The following is a 15,453-nucleotide window of genomic DNA, read 5'->3' on the forward strand; positions in this document are numbered from 1 at the left end:
CAACAGTTCCTTAAGTTTTTGTGTGTGTGTGTGTCCACTGACTGTACTGTAAGGAAGAATTACATCTCAGTGACCAACTGGAAATCCACCATTTCTTAATCATAGAACCTTCTGGGACAGCTGACCACCCCACTCCTCCTGCTTGGCTTTCTCTCTCTGGCCAGGAAATGGTGAAACAAGCTTGGGCAGGCAACTGCCACAAGCATTGCTCGTATGAAGCACTGTGCCAACACGTCTGCTTTCATAATCTGTTCCCCACTGCCACCCATGAATGAGAGGTGAATCTCACTCTCCTGCTTATTTCAGAGGGAAGGTGAATTCCAGGAGTGATCCCCATCAAACCCAGTAGCAGAAGTCATTCTACTGCTTCTATATCAGAACCCACAGCATTCCTTCTACCTTAATAGTTACTGGCCCTTTAAGGAAGAAGGAGGCAAGATAGTCTGGAAATGGCAACAGCCAATCTTGATACTCTGTCTCTCTTGTCATGTCCCATGTGCAGCTGACGCCTGTAGCAGATGCTCACCCAACTATATCCACAGCAGTTCACCCAAGGCAAGCTCACATGGCAAGTTATAAACCTCTAGCCGGCAACTCCAACATTGTTTTTGCGCTTACGTAAATTATTGTGCAAATGCTGCATTAAATCTAAGACTAACACTTTCAGATCCATCACCTTCTTCACTGCCAAGGGCCCCCTTGGAATTCAGTTATGGCTGCCATTCCTTTGGGGCCACCGAGTTTGGGTTTGACCCCAGTTTCATATTCCCAAGGCAAACCGGCTCTGGAGCTAAGGTACAGGCCACCTTAGCAACCGCTGCAGGAACAGATACACGGTTTCCTAGGCAACTCATTTCAAGGGATGATGATTGCTGCTGAGGTCACCTCCAGGCCAAGAAGAATATTTGATCACGCCATCCAATAAACAAACTCAAGGCATTTCACAAACTAATAACATTCTCTACAGGGTCTCAGAAATGCTCATGGAATAAAGTCACAAACAGTATACACACGGCAAAAAAAGTGAAAACTTTACAATTTCAACAGTAACTGTACGTAAGCACAACTTCATAACCTTGGGGAAAGGCTTACATTTACTGAAATGTTAATCTGGTATTTTCTTGAGCAGTTTAATGAGTAACAAATGTTTCTTTACTTTTAAGCATGAGTTACAATGCTTATAAAAGATATCGAAAAATTGTGGGTCTTCAGGATAGTTCTCCCTCCTAAAAGAAATCTATGTACCGTAAACTGAATCCACTAGGTGGCAGAGAAGTCAAATCAGCTGTTTCCCTTTGCTTGAAGAAGGGTTTTTCCATTCACACCCATCTGCAACATTCATCAGTATTTTGCAGAATAAACAGCACTAGAAAAGCACACACATTTTCACGTGCTAAAATGTGAAATGAAAATTCGGTAATGAGCCCAATTACCTGAGCACAAAGAACACAATGCTGTTCCATCCAGATACTTAAACAATTAGTATCGATTGATGGTAGTGAAGAGCGTTCTTTCAGAACTAACAAATTGGGTTTGTTTTATGATATAGCAAGTGGAGGATCATGGGGGTCGGATGCATGGGTGGTATTTCCCCCATCCCACCCGACCCCAGCTTCGCTGAGGCTGCCTCCCACCGTGTCTGCTGCCAGGGCCAGTGCAGCTCCCGGCCTCCTCTGACAGAGGAGAAGATGTGTATGTTGTCTACGCATGTGCAGACAACATCCTTATTTGGAGAGGGGGGCTTACTCCAATGTGCCAACCTGAGGTTTTTTCTAGCTCTACCACTAGGGGGCACAGTGCATCAGCTCTGTACATCCGTTCCTGCCTAAGGTGGTCACATGTCCTGACGATGCTGCAAACCCCCCCCCCCCAATTCCTACTATGCCACCGGCCTCTCTAACCCACACTACCACTCGAGGAGAATCCACAGTGGGGTAGGAGGGAGGGAATGTGTGCCTGCACAGAAGACCTCAATGAACTTTAGTTACAGGTAAGGGAAACCTGTTTTTCATTTTCAGTCTTCTGTGCAGTCCCCCATTGGGATTTTAACAAGCTTCTTACCATAGAGGTGGGCCAAAGCTCTCTTTGGGCGTGAAGATGGAGTGCAGGATGGCCTTTCCTATCCAGGTCTCCGTTCCCTCTGTCCCAAAGTGGACATGGTCATCTAGTATCCACCATCTACAGCTTCAAAGCACCCCCTCCGCTCTTCAAATCCGCGGATGAGGAGCCCCTCCTTGGGCTGTAGGTATGTTGGGGAACTGAGCAACTCCCAGGCTTTCCAACTCTGAGGGAAGCCAGGGACCCACCCTCAGTGTCCGTGTGCCAAAGCGGCAACATATGCAGCATCTTTACGGCAAAGCCTCTTGCTTCATTGCTTGACAGGGACTGGCCCTTTAACAGGCCACAGCCTGATGAGGAGCTGGGATGCAGCCTTTTGCCAGGGGTGGGAAAACAAGGAGATGAGTTGCAGCTGGGATGTGGGGCCAGCAATAGTTTCCCACAGAAATTGCTCAGATCCCATGGGAGTTTCAGAGGGTAGCAGCCTCCAAAGGGGCCAGCCCCAGGATGTGCAAGGGCCTTCATAAGGCAAAGGGAAATAAGTCAGGGAGGACACATTGGATCTTGCCCCTGAGGTTAAAAGGGGCAGGAGAGAAGTAAAGAACCAGGGTGAAGGAAACCTCCTTCCCAAACAGTATGAAGCTTGTGGGAGAATACACCAGTGTCCCCTGCACAAGTATCTGCCAGACCCAGGTAATCTACAAGCTAGTAAACCAACTTAAATTAGTGACAGGTACTTGATGCGGCAATCAATCACCTGAACATCTAAAGTGAAAGCCAGTTCTACAACACACCCACACCCAAAGCTGCAAACTGGATCCTTAAGGAGGAGGGTAGCTCCATCTAGACCACCACTGGGGACTGGTTTAGCACAGTGACTAAAGAAGCAGCTGGAATCGCAGAGGTTCCCAGTTTGAATCTCACCTCTGCCACAAACTCATTAGGTGACCTCGGGCAAGCCAGCAGCTTCAAACACCTCTTCACCATCTGCAATATGAAGGTAACAATTATCAGCCCACCTTACAAATCCATCGGAAAGATAATGTATGCGAAGCCTTTTAAATGCTGAAAGCACTATATAAATGCTAAAAATAATAACTCCACCGCAAATAGCTCCCTGAGAAAGCCCCAAGCTACTCTGTGCGTGTGTGTGTGTGTGAAGTTCCGTCAAGTCACAGCTGACTTATGGCGACCTCTTTTGGGGGTTTTCATGGCAAGAGACTAACAGAGGTGGTTTGCCAGTGCCTTCCTCTGCACAGCAACCCTGGACTTCCTTGGTGGTCTCCCATCCAAATACTAACCAGGGCTGACCCTGCTTAGCTTCTGAGATCTGATAAAATCAGGCTAGCCTGGGCCATTCAGATCAGGGCCCAAGCAACTCTAAGAGATATATAAAAAGGGAAAATTCCATCAAGATTTTCTTCTTCATCATCCTCTTTGAGACACTTGAAGGAGAAGAGACACATCTGTCAAGGCAGCCCTAACTACGCAAATCTTACAATCATGGGCCTTTCTCAGGGAAACCTTCAAATGGCAGTCAGGGCCAAGAGGCTCTAAGGAAGCAAAACGAATTCCACAGAATGGTTTGCCTAACTCCACAAACTCATTACACAGTGCAAGCACTGAGCTGGGCCAGGACGCGATCATCCCAAGAGGGTTCTCCAGGTGCAGCAGAACACAGCAGATTAGTAGGCAGCACCAGAATTCATTTTTACCTCCCCTTAATTCATAACATTGCCAGCTCTGTTTTCTGAGGGAGGTCGGCAATAGGAACAGGAGGACTCTTAACCCCAGTTCAGTTCTCATCTCACCTTCCTTTTTTCTCACTGACTACTAACCACACAGGTGGGCCATAAGCCACAAATGGTGCCATCGTCAACAGAATGATATCCTTCTAAACCCAACAGGCTTAGAAACACGTCACTCTGTTTAGGACGGCACTGCGAGATTGTACCAGCACAGTACCTTCACATGGACTCTGAAGGAAGATACACTGGCACAAATGTTTTTTAAGGGATATGCTAACTGAATTCTGATTGATTAAAGCAGATTTTTTTTAAAATACAATTAGTCCCCCCCAAAAAACAACAATACTACAAGTCCATAATTTTTTTAAGGTGTCCCCTGAAAACACAATTGCATTCCTTCAGCTTTAGGTTAGAGATTGTTACTGCTACTCCACTTTTTTTTCTTGCCAAAAGTAACTCAACGGCTTCCAAAAAAAGAAAAAAAAACTCAATAGCAACAGAGTATGCTTAACATGTGACTATGTATTATTTAAACTATTAAAGCTTCATCAAATGAGGTAATTGAGCTAAAATGTATCAGCTAAGCATCAACTAAGCTACAAAGTATTTCAAGTTTTCCCTACCCCATGGGACAGTCATTCTGAGTAGAAGAATCTTTTCTGTCAAACAAAATAATTCCAGAGCTCAACACTGATTATGTTGACTGCAACACAAACACTGAAGTGTCTCAAATAAAAGTTCTTTTGTTTGTTTGTTTTAAAAATGGCTGTAACTTAGGCTAACACTCCTGTAAGATTACTTTGAGGCTAGACTGCCAATTGAATTTTGTTTAAAAAAAGAATAGTTTAATGAGGTAATGCTCAACAAGTATATTAATATTAGTTATTCATGATCACTGGTGCCAGAGTTAAAAAGGCCTTATTTAAATCTAAGTGCCATCAAGCGGAAAACTGATGAACTTCAGAGGTTCTTTATCAGATCCAATTTCATCTCCATATAAATGAAAAAAAGACTTAAACCTTCGAGGAGAATCATAATTTATGGAAAAGAGCTGGGAGGGTGACCTGAAACCATATTTCAGTATCATACACATAAATCAGAATGTTTAAAAAAAAAAAAAAAAAATTCAAAGCCTTGGTCCTAGGGACAGGCATAGTTGAAAAGCAAACTAATGCAGGAATTAAAACAGGGCTGCAAAATGGCACATTTGTTCACTTTAAGCTGCCTGCAAATGCCCCCAACCCACCACAATCGATTCTGCCCTGTGTATAAGCAGGGTTAAAACATGTAAGGAATTTGCAACTTGATTGCACTAAACACGCACACACACATCAATCCAAATAACTGTTGGGACATCTGAAGACTCACAAACCCTCCCTGTCCTTTCAGATTGGTCCCTGGGAGGCCAGAAAAACCTGCAGCTTTCCCAAGTCTCCACTCAGCCACTTTCCAGAGGTGCCAAAAACAACCTGTGTGACAATCACGCCACCAGCAACTCTAAGAGTATCCCATGCTATGCAAAGTCACACAGAGGTTCCACCTAGTTGCTGCGCCTCCCGCTTCACTCCTACAAGCTAGCATTGGGGGCAGTCTATCACAGTTTCAAGCTACTGTGCTCCAGGTTTGGCAAGTTTACCTCATTGGGGCAAGTTTACCTCATTACCATCCTTCAGACAGCAAGAATGAATAGGCGTCCTGTGTTTCCAGAGATCACTCTCAAAGCATGCAAAAATTTCAGAAAGTTTAATAAACGAATACAAATATTACACGTGATCTGTTCAAGCATTCAGGCTGAGCAAGGGTAAAAGAAAAGATGCGACCTTGGGCCAGCCACAGACTCTCAGCCTAACCTACTAGAAGAAAAGAGAACAAGCTGCTTTTGGTCCCCACTGGGAGAAAGGTTGAGTATAAATGAAGTAAATGAATAAATTCCAAGAGAAAGAAAGAAAGAAAGAAAGAAAGAAAGAAAGAAAGAAAGAAAGAAAGAAAGAAAGAAAGAAAGAAAGAAAGAAAGAAAGAAAGAAAGAAAGAAAGAAAGAAAGAAAGAAAGAAAGAAAGAAAGAAAGATTGTAGAAATAAAGCTTCACTTTGAAAGCAATAAATAGTTTGGTGAGGCTTCTATTACACAAGCACCACTCACATGTGTATAGAAAAACTGAACCCAATGTAACGTGTGAATTGGTTCTCAGACACCCAAGAACAGAATAAAGCTGGTGTAGTACACTGGCCTCTTTGAATGGGGTATGGCTCCTCTTGGAAAAACAAGACTCCTAGCAACTTGATGTGTCTCCACAGACTGCTTATTTGTTTCTAGGTCCAAATCAAGGTGGTGTGCTTACCTTTAAAGCCCTTAATGACCGTATAGCTGAAGAACTGTCTCTCCCAATATGAACTTGTATGGCAAATTGTGCTCCTCACAGCAGGATCGACTAGCAGTCCCTTTGCTCTTGAAGATACCATCTGCTATGTCCCTGACCCAGGCTGCTCTGCTACTGTGGAACAGCCTCCTGGAAGGGGTGTGACAGGCTCTTCCCCCTGGGGCCTTCCGGCAAGGTAGTTAGACAATACTATTGAAAACAGCTGATGGAGCAGCTTGAACTGGCTCTGTTTCAATTATCTGTTTCAATTTCCTGTTACTAATGATGTGTTTTAATTATTGCAATATATTGTTGTAGTCTTTCTATTGTCCCACCTTGGGTCACGATTATGTCACGAAAAGGTGGGGGTATATAAATAGTTCAAATAAAAAAATATATAAAATTGTATTGGTAACTTCTTGCTGCTTTAAAAAGAGGCACAGGGTCGGGGAAGGGGAGGAGTTCATTGTCACTGTGCAGACTACTGGAATACCTTCACTTAGAAGTTCACTCTTGCTACAGATGGGAAAATATCAGTAGCTGTTCAAGTGTAGGATACTGTATACAGGTTCACTATCCAAGAATACCAAAAAATCAGTAAAACACAATCAATCCTTGTCTATTGGCTTCATAAGCCTAAAGGTTGTACAAGTCTTTTCCTGATTTGCTGCTTCTAAGATCATATCTCTTCTACATTTTTTCTGTATTTTTTCATTAAGCAACAGACACATCAGGGTGACATGACAAAACCATCACACCCTTTTACTGAAGTCTGCTATTTGCAGAGCCCCAATTTATTTTCAGCTGAAATAAATATCTTGGCTCATGCTTACAGTGTGATAAACTTTATCATGAAGTATACCTTTATATAAAACTGAGCTGACCATTGATAAGTGTTTTCTCCCTTGCAATATAAGAATATTAATACAACTGATGACAGAAGCTGCCCGACTTGGTGCCATCCTAAGCAGAGTTACACTCTAAGCCATTGACTTCAAATGGATTTAGAACTCTGCTTAGGATCACACTGTCATTCTCACATCCCCTTGGGACTGTAAAGCTAATTATCCAGCTGCATAATTTTGCATGTGTCGTGCCCAATTGAAATCCTGGACAGTACACAAATTCTGATCTCCATCACATGCAGACACACAAACAACCATGAGAACTAACATCCACCGGTTCATTCAGTTACTTAGCTGCACATCTGCTCTCCGTTTATTGTTTTTAGAACAGAAATATCTTCCAGGGGAAAAAAACTTGAAATTTGCATGAGATCAGAACTCATATAAGGACAAAAACAAACATTTTCATAGAATCAGAGTTGGAAAGGACCACCAGGGTCACCTAGTCTAACCCCCTGCACAATGCAGGAAATACACAACTACCTCCCCCCCACACCCCCAGTGACCACTACTCCATGCCCAGAAGAGGGCCATGATGCCCTCCCTCTCACAATTGGCCTAGAGCAGTGATGGTGAACCTTTTAGAGACCGAGTGCCCAAACTGCAACCCCAAACCCACTTATTTATCGCCGAGTGCCAATGCGGCAATTTAACCTGAATACTGAGGTTTTAGTTTAGAAAAAACTCATACGTTAACATCTTTTGCCTTAAAAGAAAAACACAATAACAGAGCTTTCAATGATACAAACAACTTTTTATTGAAAGACATGCTTTTGAACAATTAATGTGATTTTTGCTGTTGTGTGCATGCTGATAATTTGTCTACCCTTGGCTCATACTTTGTAAATTTGAGAGCAACACATGCAGCACTCAGGTCATCTGTTAGTTGTTTCTGGTGTCAGATTTGATATAATTCAAAGCTGAAAACAGCTGCTCACAAGCATAAGATGATCCAAACAAAGTGAGGAAAGCAATCCCAAGTGCTTTCATTGACTTAAAAGTGTGGAATTTTCTGCCAAATAATTTTAAGGAATTCTGAGTGGCAAATCCAAGGCAAAACCTCCCATTAATAAATGGCCAATAACCCCCCATGCAGAGTTTTGAGAATCTGGATGGGGAAAATGTGCATCTGAGTGGCAAATCCAAGGCAAAATCTCCCATTCACAAATGGCCAATAACCCCCCCCCCCAATGCAGAGTTTTGAGAATCTGGATGGGGAAAATGTGCATCTGAGTGGCAAATCCAAGGCAAAATCTCCCATTCACAAATGGCCAATAACCCCCCCCCCCCAATGCAGAGTTTTGAGAATCTGGATGGGGAAAATGTGCATCTGAGTGGCAAATCCAAGGCAAAATCTCCCATTCACAAATGGCCAATAACCCCCCCCCCCCATGCAGAGTTTTGAGAATCTGGATGGGGAAAATGTGCATCTGAGTGGCAAATCCAAGGCAAAATCTCCCATTCACAAATGGCCAATAACCGCCCCCCCATGCAGAGTTTTGAGAATCTGGATGGGGAAAATGTGCATCTGAGTGGCAAATCCAAGGCAAAATCTCCCATTCACAAATGGCCAATAACCCCCCCCCCCATGCAGAGTTTTGAGAATCTGGATGGGGAAAATGTGCATCTGAGTGGCAAATCCAAGGCAAAATCTCCCATTCACAAATGGCCAATAACCCCCCCCCCCATGCAGAGTTTTGAGAATCTGGATGGGGAAAATGTGCATCTGAGTGGCAAATCCAAGGCAAAATCTCCCATTCACAAATGGCCAATAACCCCCCCCCCCAATGCAGAGTTTTGAGAATCTGGATGGGGAAAATGTGCATCTGAGTGGCAAATCCAAGGCAAAATCTCCCATTCACAAATGGCCAATAACCCCCCCCCCCATGCAGAGTTTTGAGAATCTGGATGGGGAAAATGTGCATCTGAGTGGCAAATCCAAGGCAAAATCTCCCATTCACAAATGGCCAATAACCGCCCCCCCATGCAGAGTTTTGAGAATCTGGATGGGGAAAATGTGCATCTGAGTGGCAAATCCAAGGCAAAATCTCCCATTCACAAATGGCCAATAACCCCCCCCCCCCCATGCAGAGTTTTGAGAATCTGGATGGGGAAAATGTGCATCTGAGTGGCAAATCCAAGGCAAAATCTCCCATTCACAAATGGCCAATAACCCCCCCCCCCATGCAGAGTTTTGAGAATCTGGATGGGGAAAATGTGCATCTGAGTGGCAAATCCAAGGCAAAATCTCCCATTCACAAATGGCCAATAACCCCCCCCCCAATGCAGAGTTTTGAGAATCTGGATGGGGAAAATGTGCATCTGAGTGGCAAATCCAAGGCAAAATCTCCCATTCACAAATGGCCAATAACCCCCCTCCCATGCAGAGTTTTGAGAATCTGGATGGGGAAAATGTGCGAGGGGCCAACTTGCCCCAGCAACGGGGTGTATTGGGGGGGGGGGAAGAGAGAGACACACACACACACACACACACACCCCGAGGAAAGGTCGAGTTGTCCGCAGGCTTGCATGAAAACCCGCAAGGTGAACTTTTGCAACTCGCCCCCCAACGATGCAAAGACACAAACACACACAAAAAAGCCTCCCGTGTTGCAGAGAAAGAGGCGCCTTTGCATCGCGCCCCGGGTAAGGGGGAGGCAAGCTCGCGCGCTTCCCACACCAGCAGCAAAAGTTGTGCGGGTGCAAAGGGGGGCAAGTTTGCAAAAGTGGGTTGGGGGGGGGCTTTCCCACTCAGTTCCTCCGGTCTGGCTCCCTGGCTCCCCTCCGCCGCCTGCAGCAAAATGCAAACCCCGGGCGGGACGAGGAGGTGGAAATCAGCTTCGGAGCGCTGCCGTCGCCCTCCTGCATAAGGTATCCATTGGCCTGGGGGAGAAGCCGGCTGCTGCCGCCGCTGCTCTCCCCTTTGCGGCGTGCAGAGCGGGACTGGTGCCGAGCGGAGAAGCACGCTCGGTAGCAGCTCCCGACTCAGGGGGGCTCCGAGGGGAGGGGAGGGGAGGGAAAGGGGGGAGTGATTCCCAACTCGCTGCCGCCGATCACAGTGCAGCCTACGGGGGGGGAGAGAAAGCCCTCTTCCCTCAGCCTCCAAGGGGCCAGGGCCACTCACAGCAGGCGGAGGGCGAAGGCGCCGGCCACGCTCTTGCGCACCAGGAAGCTGCCGTCACGGCAGGCCCGGGCCAGCAGCTACCCGGCCAGCCGCACCGCTACGCCTGCCGCCTCGCCTCCGCCCCAGCCCCGTGACAAAGTTGGCTGCGGCGCGGCGGAAACTTGCGTTGAGGCCGCGAAGAGGGGCGGAGGAGGGGGCAGACGCGACGGCTCCGCGCGTGCCCACAGCGTGCCGCTTATGGCACGCGTGCCATAGGTTCGCCAACACGGGCCTAGAGTCATAAAATCAGCATTGCTGATAGATGGCCATCTAGCCTCTGCTTAAAAACCTCCAGGGAAGGAAAGCTTCCTCCTCCTGAGGAAGCCTATTCCATTGAAGAACCGTTCTGTTAGAAAATTCTTCCTAATGTCTTGACGGAAACTCTTAATTTCAACTTGATGGTTCTGGTCTGACCTTCTGAGGCAACAGAAAAAAACTCAACGCCATCCTCTATATGACAGCCCTTCAAATACTTGAAGATGGTTATCATGTCACCTCTCAGTGTTCTCCTCTTCAGGCTAAGCACACTCAGCTCCTTCAAACTTTCCTCATAGGACTTCGTCTTCAGGCCCCTCACCATCTTCGTTGCCCTCCTCTGGACACATTCCAGCTTTTCTACATCCTCCTTAAATTGTAGTGCCCAAAACTGAACACAATAATCTAAATGAGGTCTAATCAGAGAAGAGTAAAGCAATACCATCACTTCGCATGATCAGGACACTGTACTTCTGTTGATACAGCCCAAGATCACATTTGCCTCTTTAGCTACCGTATCACACTGCTGAGTCATATTCAGTGTTAGGTGTACTAAGACCTGAAGATCCTTTTCGCACATACTACTGCAAAGACAAGTCTCCCTGTTAATGCCTAATAAAGGTAATGAATGAATGAATGACAAGTTTCCCCCATCCTATAATTATGCATTTGATTTTTCCTACCTAAATGCAGAACTTTACATTTGTTTCTATTGAAATGCATTTTATTAGTTTTAACCCAATTCTACAGCCTGTCAAGATCATCCTGTATCCTGGCTCTGTCTTCTACTATATTTGCTACCCCTCCCATTTTAGTATCATCTGCAAATTTAATAAGCATTCCCTCTATTCCTTCATCCAAATCATTTATAAAGTTGTTGAACAACACAGGGCCCAGGACAGATCCCTGAGGCACTCCACGTCACCCCTCTCCAAGAGGATGAGGCCCATTAACAAGCACAACAGTAATAGGAGTTAAATGGCATTTTCCCAATTTGTCAACAAAAATATTATGTGGAACTTAATCAAAACCCTCCCTGAAATCAAGATAAACTATGTTTAAAGATGAGGACAACATTTGCCCACCTCCAATCTTCTGGCACCTCACTGGTTCTCCAAGAATTCTCAAAAATAATGGATAGAGGCTCAGAAATTACATCTGCAAGTTCTTTAAGTACTCTTGGATGCAATTCATCTGGCCCTGAGAACTTTTTTCATTTAAAGAAACTAGGTGTTTTTGTACTACCCCAGTGCCAATCTTAGGCTGCAACTCCCTTTCCTCATCATGTGTTCTGTTTATGCCATGTTGAGCACCGTTTCCCTTGCAAGAAAAGACTGAGGAAAAGTAGGAATTGAGCAATTCTGCCCTCTTTTCATCTCCTGTTACAATTTCACTTTCCGGTCCCCGCAATGGGCTTATCAAGTCCTTGTTCTTACTCTGAACATAGGGAAAGAACCTTTTTTTGTTGTGTTCAGCATCTCATGCTACCCTAAGCTCATACTGAGCTTTAGCTTTCCTAACTCTCCCTACTAACACTAGTTATATGTTTATATTCATCTTTGGTTATAAGGCTTTCCTTCCACTTCCTAAATAAGTCCTTTTTATTTCTCAAATCTTAAAAAAGCAGTTTATGGAGCCACCTTGGCCTCTTTAGGCTCCTCCCATTTTTTCCTTCTCATCGGAATGGTTTGTGATTGAGCCTTCAGTATTTCAATTTTAAGAAACTCCCACTCTTCTTGAACTCCCTTCTCCTTAAGTATTTCTGACCATGTGATTCTACCCAGCAAAGTTTAAGTTTGTTAAAATTTTCTTTCCTAAGGTCCAACGTCATGAGACGACAAGAGTCACTGGAAAAGACCGTCATGATAGGAAAAGTTGAGGGCAGCAGGAAAAGAGGAAGACCCAACAAGAGATGGATTGACTCAATAAAGGAAGCCACAGCCTTCAATTTGCAAGATCTGAGCAAGGCTGTCAAAGATAGGACATTTTGGAGGACTTTCATTCATAGGGTCGCCATGAGTCGGAAGCAACTTGACGGCACTTAACACACACACACACACAAGGTCCAACTTATATGTCTTACTATGTACAGTTTTTCCTTTCCCCAAGATTGTAAATTCCAAGATTACATGGTCACTACTACCCAGGGTGCCTACTACTTTAACCTCATCAATCAGTTCTTCCCTGTTGGTAAGAATCAAGTCTGAGATAGCAGATCCCTTTGTTTCCCTGTCCACTTTCTGGAATATGAAGTTGTCAGCAAGACAACTCAGGAATTTATTGGATCTTGCATTTTTGCTTTACTTTAATGATACTGTTCATATGGCCAATTCGGACCTGAGCAATTATCTTGCATTTTTAGCAGAGTAGGGCTTCCAACAGATATCTAGGTAATTAAAATCTCCCATGACCACTGATTCCCGTCTCTTTGAGAACTTTGTAATCTGGTCTAGGACTGCCTCATCCAAGTCCTCTGCCTGGGTTGGTGGTCGATAGCAGACCCCCCACCATAATATCACTATTATTTCTTACTCCTTTTATTTTTACCCATAGACTCGCGACTGAACTTCCATGCTCATATTCATGTATTTCTTCACAAGTATACACATCTTTGACATATAAAGCTACTCCTCCCCCTTTCTGATCTGTCTATGGCTTTTAAACAAGTTGTACTCCTCAATCTTAATATTCCAATCATGCGTGATATCCCACCAAGTTTCAGTAATGCCTATTAGGTCAAAATCCCGTCCCTGTATTAGGGCTTGTTCCCCATACTCTGCACATTAGTGTAGACACTGGAATCCATGGTTTATGTGCCCCGAGGTTTTCATTTCTGTACTTACTCACGAGTTTATGTTTCCTCGCATACATGCCACTCCCCGCAAATCTTTATTGTTCTCATCTCCAGTTATTGTCATCATGCTAGGCTTTAAGTTTTTGTCTGGCTTCCCCATAGGATTTAGTTTAAAGGCATCTTTATCAGGTTGGCACCAAACACATTTTTCCCAACCCTCGTGAGGTGCAAACCATCTTCCAATAGAAGAGCTTCATCTGGAAAGCATAAGCCATGGTCCAAAAATCCAAACCTTTCTTGATGACACCATCTACACATCCAGTCATTAATTTGTAGTACTCTTCTTTCCCTTCCTAAGCCACAACATTCGACAAGCAGAACTGACGAAAACACAACCTGTGCCCTCAGGTCCTTCACCTTCTTGCCCAGAGCCACGTAGTCACTTTTAATATGTTCTGTGCTGTGTCAGGCAATATCATTTGTTCCCACATGAATGAGCAAGAAAGGGTAATAATCTGAGCTTGATGAGACTTCCTACCCTTTCTGTCACATCCTGGATGCGTGTATCTGGTAGACAGCATACCTCTCAAGACGACAAGTCTGGTCAGTACACTTTAGACTCTACCCCTCTCAGCAGTAAATCCCCAATTACCAGAACACGCCTCTTCCTAAATTGGGGAGCAGAAGCTCGAGTCCTCTCATTCACAGGAGCCTGAGAAATTTCTTTCAAGCGGGGGGCGGGGGTAGCCCTTGTTCCAGTGGTCCAGAAATCAATATCTATGGGAAGATCCTGAAACCGACTGCTGAGCAACAGAGGATCAGAATGACTTTTGATGTACCTGCTCCTGTGGGTCACATCCTTTCTTGCATCCTCCTCCTGTGTTGGTTGTGCCTCCATCTGCTGAGATACCTTACTCTTCTCCTCCTGTTTCCCTCTAAAGAGTGCTTCGTGCATTCTGTCCACGAACTCTTCACCTTCCTTTATAAAATGGAGTGTGGATAAGCGTGCCTCGAGTCCCTGTATCTTCTCCGCCAGCAAGGCTACCAACTTACACTTGCTGCAAGTGTAATTATTGTTACTCTCAGGTAAGAATACAAACATGCCACAGACATTGCATGTTACTGCCACAGTTCCCTTACTAGACATGCTGCTGTGAACCATTCTTGAAGTGGTTCCGATTCTTTCCTGCACTTCCCTGATAGCTCCTTTGACAAACTGCCTCTCAAAACTCCCTTCTCTAGCAACTCTGCCTCTCAGCCCAACTGCCTCAGCTCTCCCTCTGGCAAGAGAGGCCTTCTTAATTAAAGGCTCTCAAGCCCCACCCCTTAACAGTCAAGAGCAGAGGGCAGGGCCAGCAATTAACCTCAGTCACACCCACCCTCTTCACTCAGCAGCAACTCTCTAGCAGCTCTGGCTCCTGCTCTGCCTCTCAGCCCAGCTGCCTCAGCTCTCCCTCTGGTGAGAGGAGCCTTCTTAATTAAATGCTCTCAAGCCCCACCCCTCAACAGCCAACAGCAGAGGGCGGGGCCAGCAATTAACCTCAGTCACACCAGCCCTCTTCACTCAGCAACAACTCTCCAGAAGTTCTGGCTCTGCCTCTCAGCCCAGCTGCCTCAGCTCTCAATTTTGAATGCCTCTGAAATACGGTTGCCTAACTCATAAGTACCCGGACCTGGACAGCACAGGGTATCCTGATCTCATCAGATCTCAGAAGCTAAGCAGGGTCAACCCTGGCAAGTATTTATATGGGAAACCTCCAAGGAATACCAGGGTAGTGACATGGAAGCAGGCAATGACAAACCACTTGTGAACGTCTCCTGCCTTGAAAATCCCAGGAGGGGGTTGCCATAAGTCAGATGGGACTTGACGGCAACCCTTCCCCCCCTTATGCTCTAAATATTAAGGAATTAAGTGCAAATGACAAAGTTATTAGGTATTCTCCAATTCTCACTATCATGTGCACAACTCTCATGGAAAGAGATGCCATTTCCCCCCTTCTTTCTGCAGCCCACTGAAAAGCAACTCTTGAAAGAACAAAATGTGTTGTGGCAGTAAGGGCCAAAGTAGGCAGGTGGGGTGGGATCAGTGGAAAGTTGCACAAGTTCCTACTCCATTCATGGAAAAATGGAGAGCTCTTTCCACTGATTCCTGCCGCTCTCTGTAGCTCTCCCA

General features: G+C 45.2%; 1 protein-coding gene across 1 annotated transcript in view; it reads right to left on the reverse strand.

Annotated features, from left to right (window-relative positions):
- COBLL1 (cordon-bleu WH2 repeat protein like 1) overlaps positions 1–14,235 on the reverse strand; it is an 88,590-nt gene extending 74,355 nt beyond the window's left edge. The window contains exon 1 of the mRNA XM_056861181.1: positions 14,120–14,235. Coding sequence (XP_056717159.1) covers positions 14,120–14,235 — 116 coding nt within the window. The remainder of the gene's footprint in view (positions 1–14,119) is intronic.
- Positions 14,236–15,453: the final 1,218 nt, after the last annotated feature.

The sequence above is a fragment of the Euleptes europaea genome, chromosome 15, assembly GCF_029931775.1.
Source record: "Euleptes europaea isolate rEulEur1 chromosome 15, rEulEur1.hap1, whole genome shotgun sequence".
Lineage (NCBI taxonomy): Eukaryota > Metazoa > Chordata > Lepidosauria > Squamata > Sphaerodactylidae > Euleptes > Euleptes europaea.